Genomic DNA, 8,680 nt, shown 5'->3' on the forward strand with positions numbered 1-8,680 from the left:
AGAAAAAATGAAAAGGAAAGAAAAGTAAAAAGGAAAGGGAAAAAAGGCAAAATAAAGGAGGGTCTTGGCACAGTTTGAAAGCAACAACCAAGCTCTGGTTCCCCTTTGCTGGGACTCACCAGGGGGCCCGTACAGCAAACAGCCTTTGGGAGGAATAATTCCCACACGCTGGAATAATTCTGGGTTTGTAAGTGGCAGCTCTATTACCTGTGAAGGGACAGAGAATGAGGTTTAAAACAGCTAATGGTACGTTTGCCAGCCTGTTTTTCATACCCCTGCATTTATTTATTGGCAGCATATTTTGTCTGAGAAACTGTTAAGTAAGAAAATGTCAGGCTGATCCAGAATCCTGCCCTTCCTGCTCACACTTCAGCTCTGCAATGGATGGTTCCTCTTGATCCTCTCTGCTCAATCCATAATTCCACTCCCCAGAGCAATTCTCATAGTGTTTGTGCAAAATTCCAATTTGCTTTCCTGGTTGTCAATCCTACCAATGCCCTCCCACTTGACTTCGTGGCATTCCCTCAGCCTAAAAGGTCTTGGATCCTTTAAACCCTCTCCTTTAAAATATTTTCTTTATTTTAATCTCAATCCAAGCACTTCATTCCAGTTAATGAAACATGGAAAGCACTGATCTGAGAGGATCCTTTAACAGCCTGATGGTACTGTAGGGCAAACATCAACAAGTGTTTTTTCTCCTGAAAAACTTCACTCAGAACATTAATCACTATTTGCTAAGTGTTTTGGGGGCACTGGGTACCTCTCTTAGTTCTCTGATCTGTTCTGACAACCCTCCGATCTCAGAATATGAAACATCCCCTGGATCTTCATGAGACATGTTATAAACCAATGGATCCACTTCCCTGGGCAAATATCTGGAAAACAGAGTTAAGAGTTATTTTTCAGTGTTATAAATTTATAAAGTTATTCCCATAAATTTTACAGCAACTGTGGAAATTACTTCTTCTCCTCCCACCTTGACAAAAAGACAAGTATGTGTGCTGAAAAAAACAGAATAAACCCCAAACCAAGCAAACTTTCTCAAGTTTTAAAACAAAGCTTAAAAAAAGGCTGAAAATTAGTTGTAACATTTTTTTTAAGAACAACCAATTTCTTTTTGAATCATATAACATATATTTCCCTCAAAGTAACTTACTTTAGCACTGCTCTGCAGAAAACTTTTACACAATATTACCGAAGTGATCATTCAAATCTTTGTGGATGTACTCAGATAATTATTTTTTCCCCTTTATATGATGAGCAGAAGAGCAGAAACCTACCTCATAATAGTCAGAGTGGTCATATCCAGAGCAACTCTTGTCCCTGGCTTCAGCTTACTTTTGTCAAGCTAGTCCCAAAAAGAGAAAAAAAGGAATTCTGTTACAACCACATTCCAAAACAATCCCTGTTTTTAGGATGTTTACTGGAGCTTGCACTCTTTGCTCAACCCCACACAAGAAGAAAACAAGGCTACTGAGCCACACACCAAGCAGTCATTAACTTACCTCCACCAGTCTTGACAATAAACACTATTTTCTAGACCATCATTAATTTTTATTTTTATTGCTGTCCATCTGACTGGATTAGTGGGATCTAATCCTCCCCTCTGCTCCACACAGGACAGAACCAGCTGTTGGCACATTTTTACATGTTATATCCCAATTTGAAGTCAGCTGTTCAGTTACTACTCTTTCACCTCAGATGCCTCCTCATCTGCCTCAGCAGTTTTTGTCTGATTGCTCCATTTTATGTGAATTTTAAACACATTCCAGCCACACCCTGCTAAATTCTGCTGGGATTAAAACAAAACAACTTGTGTTCTTCACCTTGTTTTTAAGAAACCAGTTTATTCTGAGCTTTAAGGACAAGGAACAGCCCATGTTGGAGCTGCTCCCTTGATGGATTGAACCCACTTGGGCAGGTCTGTGTCTTAGGAGAGCTGGAGAGGGACTTTGGAAAAGAGCATGGAGTGACAGACAAGGGGGAACGGATTCCCATTGACAGAGGGCAAAGTTAGATGGGATATTGGGAAGGAATTCTTGGCTGTGAGGGTGGGGAGGCCCTGGCACAGGTTGCCCAGAGAAGCTGTGGCTGCCCCTGGATCCCTGGAAGTGTCCAAGGCCAGGTTGGATGGGGTTTGGAGCAACCTGGGATAGTGGAAGGTGTCCCTGCCCATGGAAGGGGCTTGGAATGAGATGAGCTTTAAGGTCCCTTCCAACCCAAAACATTCTCGGATTCTGTGACGTGGCATCTGCACAACAAGGATTTCAAGAGCCCTTTTCCAGGACTGCTGGAAGCTTCCCATTGTCCTCACTGGGGGATTTATAAGGTCCCTTGCCCATGTGGGTTCTTGACTCTCTGGCAGTGTTTAGGATCAAGCTGTCCCTCCTCCTTTACTGGGGTCACTCCTGAGACCTCTTCCCAGCTGCCTCATCCTAAGAAACCTGTAACAGCTCGGAATTTTATCACAGTCAACTTTGCCCAGCAGATTTATTTTGCAGCGAGAAGAAACCAAAGAGAAACCACTTGACCTCAAATTCCTTAGGAAGTGCACTTGAGACAGGGAAGTAATTTTGTTTCAATTCAAACAGCATCACTCTCCCTCCTGAGCAGCACAGCTCAGCCACAAGGGCTTTGATCAAAAACTCATCCTAGTCTGGGAGAAAGGATTTGTCTTGATATTTTGACATTTTAAAAACAACCATGGATATGTTTTATGAGCCTTTGGTATCAAATCAAGGATCTTTTAAGATAAAAGAGTGTTTTTACCAAAGAATAGACTTGAAAGTATGTGTTGCAATGCCAGGTTCCTCCAAGGACAACCTATTCCTTCGGATTTCTCTGTTTCAACACAGAACTCCAGGATTACCTTAAGTGCCCCTAAATGGAATTAACTACATTTATGTCCCAAAATTCTGTAATGAACATCAGTTTCTATTCAGAATGAGATAGAAAAGTCACCTCTAAAATCAATACCACCCCTGTGCTCCTTTTACTGAAGGAATTCTTATTTTTCACAACTTCCATGACAGAGGAGAACATGATGTCTTAAAAACTCAACTGCAGCTAATTCTTGCAGCATAAAGGAATCAGTTCATGATGCACTGGGAGGTCACAGCTGGAAAAAGTTCTTACACTTATTTGTGCACTAAAATTGCTAAATAAAAAGCTGAATGATCAAAATGATCCTTCCTCTGGGGCTGTTATTCCCTGTTCAGAGGTACCTGACAGTCCCACATTTCATATGTGTTGTTCTTTGCTCCCATTTCTCAAAGTCAGGGATGAGAGGAACAAAAAGTACCTCCAAGTGGTTGTTGCTGACTGTGGCAGATGGACTGTGCTGCAAGGAAGGCTCTGTACTAAAGTGGCTGATTTCTACACCATCTGATGTAGGTTAAACAGCTGCTGCCCTGTGGACCAGGAGAGCCAAAGCTTTTTTTTTTAAGATCACTAAGGACAAATAAAAATCCCTCCAAGTGTTTAGAACGGGGGCTTTGCCTCCCATAATTATCCACTGGAGGGCAAAAGCATTAGGAAAAAAATATACATTAAGATATGGATAAAGATAATGGCTTTAAACTGACAGAGAGTAGGTTGGGATTGGATATTGGGAAGAAATTTCTGACTGTGAGGATGGGGAGGCCCTGGCACAGGTTGCCCAGAGAAGCTGTGGTTGCCCCTGGATCCCTGGAAGTGTTCCAGGCCAGGTTGGATGGGGCTTGGAGCAATCTGGGATAGTGGAAGGTGTCCCTGCCCATGGCAGGGGGTGGAACTGGATGAGTTTTAAGGTCCCTTTCAACCCCAACCACTCCATGATTCTATGATACACAATTAATATTTAATATTAAATCTAAAGCTCAGCACTGTGACAGTAATGGTCACAACACAGTTGATTAATTTTCATAATGATCATTAATTTTCAGAGAGTCCAAAATCAGGCAGAAAGACAGTTTTAACTCAATAAAATGAATAAAACACGTGCAAGGTTCTGGGAATGTTGTGGATTGTTTTCTCTTCACTAGGAAGTTACACTACTACCAGCTACAGAGGGACAGGGGAAGCAGACACCAGTATAAAATAGCCATAAATAGCCCTAAAGAATAAAAAAACCTTAAAGAAAAAAATAATTAACCCCAGTAAGGACCCAGTGGATGAAAAGCAAGGCCAATATTCAAGACCAAAGCAAACTTTTAATGAGTATTCACAAAGTGCACCTACCTGACGGCGACAGCCAACCACATATCTTGGTCCATTTGTAGCCTTCACAATGACTGCAGAGAGAAAATAAAGAAAAAAACCCCAAAATTTACTTGATGCACTGCTCTGAGTTGTGTTTCTGAACTATCCAATATGTTTTTTTGCTAATAATCTGATCACCAATACTTTTAATTCTTTACTCCTCCAAATCTTTAACCAGATTTAAATTACAAAAGCTTGTTACTTTGCGGCTGCCTCATCCCTAGAAGTGTTCCAGGCCAGGTTGGATGGGGCTTGGAGCAACCTGGAATAGTGGAAGGTGTCCCTGCCCATGGCAGGGACTGGAACAAGGTGGCCTTTAAGGTACCTTACGACCCAAACCACTCCATGATTTTCATGGTCTCACAGAACATAACATTCTAGTGTACTTACATTTCTCCTCTGTCAGCTGTTTAAGAACCTCACCAACAATCTGAAAGGACAAATACAGTATTAGCCTAGAGATAAATTAACATTGCAGAACTTAGAGAAAGCCTCTCTAACCCATGTGCTTAGTTCCTGATGTCAAAGACCCTGTTTCTGTTAGCCGGGCCGTACCAACTCTCTCTTTTTCAATGCCAAAAATGGATTTAAATGTCATTTCCAGACAAGTTCACTGTCAACAAACACTGCAGGATGCCGAGCCCTTGTTTGTGTCACGTACCTGCCCCACGCTCTGCAAGGCCTTGAGGTCATTTTCTGATTTCTCATATTGCTTGGTGAGCTCTTTCAGCTGTTCCCTTACTAAAAAAAAGGAAACAAACACGGGAATTTAGAAACTTCTAATCCAACAAGAAGCCGGGACCAGACTCTTTTCCAGCAGCAAAGTGAGATTGTGGGAGATCAGCAAACCCAGAAAGTGACCCTGGAATGTGTCCAGGGAAGGGAACACGGCTGGGGAAGGGTCTGGAGCAGCAGGAGCGGCTGAGGGAGCTGGGGGGGCTCAGCCTGGAGAAAGGGAGGCTCAGGGGGGACCTTCTGGCTCTGCAACCCCCTGACAGGAGGGGGGAGCTGGGCGGTGTCAGGCTCTGCTCCCAGGGAACAAGGGACAGGATGAGAGGAAAGAGCCTTAACCTGTGCCAGGGGAGGTTTAGGTCGGATATTAGGGAAAATTTCTTCACGGAAGGGGTGGTCAGTCATCGGGAACAGGCTGCCCAGGGAGGTGTGGGAGCCTCATCCCTGGAGCTGTTTAAGGCAACACTGGACACTCCGGTCTAGTTGACAAGGTGGCGACCGGTCACAGGCTGGGCTCGACTACTTCGGAGCTCTTTTCCAACCTAAACGATTCTGCGACCCTGCGACCCTTCGGCGCCCTCCCAAGAGGAGAAGCGAACCCTCCGCGGCCCTGGCAGCGCCCACCTCACTCCCCCTCCCGGCGCTCCCGGGGCCCGGCCAGGCCCATGACGAAGCGCGGGCAGCGCCGCGGCCGCCGCTCTCCCTCAGCGAGGGGGGTGCTCCTTGTAGAACCGATCCCCTCTCCCCCCCCCGCTTCTTCCCCCCGCAAGCCCCCGGCGGCTGCCCGCGCTCACACTCCTTGAGGCGGCCGTCGATCTCCTTGTGCTCCAGCAGCTTCTTGCGGTAGTCCTGGAGCGCCTTGTCTCTGGGGTCCGCCATGATGAGCAGGCGCCGCTCATAGGGGATGCCGGGAAGGGCCATGGCCGCGGGGGGGCCGCACCGCCCTCACCGCCCGGCGCCGCGCAGCGCCCCCTCCCGCCGCGGAGGGGAAACGCCCTGTCGCGACAGGTCGCGACGGGCCGCGCTCTGTCTCTCTCTCTGTCTGTGTGTTTGTGTGTGTGTGTGTGTGTGCTGCAAACGGCGCTATAGAACCGCGATAAGGCAGCGGCGGTGTCAGCGCTCTGAGCGTCTGGGTTAAGGAGCGGGCACAGCCCGTTGGGGGGCAGGAGGCTGAGGGGAGGCCTCATGGAATCCCGGAATGATTTGGGTCCGGAGGGACATTAAAGACATCCAGTCCCACCCTCCACCCCTCGCCACGGGGACACCCACTGTTTGAACGTGAATCGATGACTGATTTTTTTTTATTTTATTTGTTTTATTTTTTTTTATTTTTGTTTGTTTGTTTGTTGTTGGGATTGGGGGCTGTCAAAGATTTCACATTCTGTCCATCTCTTTCTTCCCTTCACCAGCGTTTGGAGCATCCATTGCTTTATTCTAAGCGTCAGACTTCGTTTTTCAGAGGTTTCATAGAAGCATGGAATGGTGTGGGTTGGAAGGGACCTTAAAGCTCATCTCATTCCATCCCCTGCCATGGGCAGGGACACCTTCCACTACACCAGGTTGGTCCAAGCCTCGTCCAACCTGGCCTTGGACACTTCCAGGGATCCCGGGACAGCCACGGCTTCTCTGGGCAACCTGTGCCAGGGCCTCACCACCCTCACAGCCAAGGATTCCTTCCCAATATCCCAATCTAAACCTGCCCTCTGGCAGTGGGAAGCTAAGAAAAATGTTGGGATTTCCTCCCTTGGAAGGAAATGTCCCCATGGCTCTGCAAAGAACCAACAGCAGAGAGCAGCCGCTCACCCAAATCTTGCTTTGTCTCAGGAGATCATCCCAAAACATGTGCAAGGGAAGGCTGGTGGTGTGTGAAGGCTTTTGGCTGCTGTTGCTGCCAGGGAGGGATCAGACTCCTTTTCCTTAGTCTCTGCTTTGGGTGGATGTAATTCGGGTGAAACCTGGAAGGTTTGGTGTCATAGAATCCCAGACTGGTTTGGGTTGGAAGAGACCTTAAACCTCATCTCATTCCATGCCACAGGCCAGGACACTTTCCACTAGACCAAGTTGCTCCAAGCCGTGTCCAACCTGGCCTTGAACATTTCCAGGAATGGGGCAGCCAAAAAACAACAAGCTTTTGTAATTTAAATATCATTAAAGATTTGGAGGAGTAAAGAATTAAAGTATTGATGATCAGATTATTAGCAAAAAACCCACAGTGGATAGTTCAGAAACACAACTCAGAGCAGTGCATCAAGTAAATGTAATTTTTTTCTCTAATTTTCTCTCTGCAGTCATTGTGAAAGCTGCAAATGGACCAAGATATGTGGTTGGCTGTCACCATGAGGTAGCTGCTCTATGTGAATACTCATTAAAAGTTTGCTTTGGTCTTGAATATTGGCCTTGCTTTTCATCCACTGAGTCCTTTAGTGGGGTTAAGTATTTTCTTCTTTATGTGTACATCACTATTTTATACTGGCAGAAGCTTCCCCTGTCCCTCTGTAGCTGGTAGCTGTGTAACTTCCTAGTGAAGAGAAAAGAATCCATAACATTCCCAAAACCCTGCATGTGTTTTATTCATTTTATTGAGTTGAAGCTCTGTCTTTCTGCCTATTTTGAGCTCTCAGATCCTTGGGGCTGCCAGAATTACCTTTTACCCAGTTGGAGCTGATTCAGCACAATTGCTGAGTTTGCTTTATTAGTTTTTTCCTTGTCTTGGGAGTTCTGCCATGTCCCATGTGGCCCACAAATTCTGCATTCTCATGCCCACTATCAGTGGTACATCCTTCTTCCCAGGCTTTGTTAACCTCCCCCTAGGTTGAGACCATTGAAGCACGTCCAGCCCTGACCTTAACAAGGTTCCACCCACAAATAATTTGGTTTTCTAACACCTGGACATCACTTAAAGCTTGTTGGCCACTCTCTGTTTCATGGATTAAATCTCCCTTCTTATTGATTATGCTTGAAGTTATACAGAGATCAAACATTAAGGAACATCCTTTCTTTGGAAAATTTTTACATGTTCCACATTTTGCAACACAACCTGGCCATGAAGACTTTGAGGGATGAGGCAGCCACAAAATAATAAGATTTTGTAGTTCAAAATTGGTTAAAGATTTGGAGGAGTAAAGGATTAGAGTATGGTGATTAGATTCTTGGCAGAAAAATGTGCTGGATAGTTCAGAAACACAACTGAAAAGGTGAATCAAGTCAATTTGTTGTTTGTTTGGTTTTTTTTTGTCTAGTTTTCTCTCTCCAGTCATTGTGAAGGATACAAGTGGACCAGGATATGTGGTTTGCTGTTGCCATCAGGGATTTGATCTCTGTGAATACTCATTAAAAGTTTGCTTTGGTTTTTCAATATTAGCCTTGCTTTTCATCCACAGCGTCCTTAGTGGGGTTAAGTATTTTCTTCTTTAAGACTATTTTCATTGACAGAGCCCAAGGAGCGTTTGGACAACACTCTCAGGGACAGGGTGGGATTATTGGGGCATCCTGTGCAGGGCCAGGGGATGATCCAACTATGTCCAGTTCTGGGCCCCTCAGTTCAGGAAGGATATTGAGGTCCTGGAGCAGGTCCAGAGGAGGGCAACTAGGCTGGTGAAGGGACTCAAGCACAAGTCCTATGAGGAGAGGCTGAGGGAGCTGGGGCTGTTCAGCCTGGAGAAGAGGAGGCTCAGGGGAGACCTCCTCACTCTCTTCAACTCCCTGACAG

At 45.7% G+C, this 8,680-nt stretch overlaps 1 protein-coding gene across 1 annotated transcript in view; it reads right to left on the reverse strand.

Annotated features, from left to right (window-relative positions):
* PSMC6 (proteasome 26S subunit, ATPase 6) overlaps positions 1-5,940 on the reverse strand; it is an 11,417-nt gene extending 5,477 nt beyond the window's left edge. Inside the window, exons 1-7 of the mRNA XM_027703976.1 lie at positions 5,766-5,940; positions 4,901-4,980; positions 4,630-4,669; positions 4,219-4,271; positions 1,281-1,348; positions 761-875; positions 120-207 (exon numbers count right to left, since the gene is read on the reverse strand). Coding sequence (XP_027559777.1) covers positions 120-207; positions 761-875; positions 1,281-1,348; positions 4,219-4,271; positions 4,630-4,669; positions 4,901-4,980; positions 5,766-5,892 — 571 coding nt within the window. The 5' untranslated portion in view covers positions 5,893-5,940. The remainder of the gene's footprint in view (positions 1-119; positions 208-760; positions 876-1,280; positions 1,349-4,218; positions 4,272-4,629; positions 4,670-4,900; positions 4,981-5,765) is intronic.
* Between the last annotated feature and the right edge of the window lie 2,740 nt (positions 5,941-8,680).

Source organism: Neopelma chrysocephalum, unplaced genomic scaffold (genome assembly GCF_003984885.1).
Source record: "Neopelma chrysocephalum unplaced genomic scaffold, ASM398488v2 Primary Assembly neopelma1_253, whole genome shotgun sequence".
In the NCBI taxonomy this organism is placed as follows: domain Eukaryota; kingdom Metazoa; phylum Chordata; class Aves; order Passeriformes; family Pipridae; genus Neopelma; species Neopelma chrysocephalum.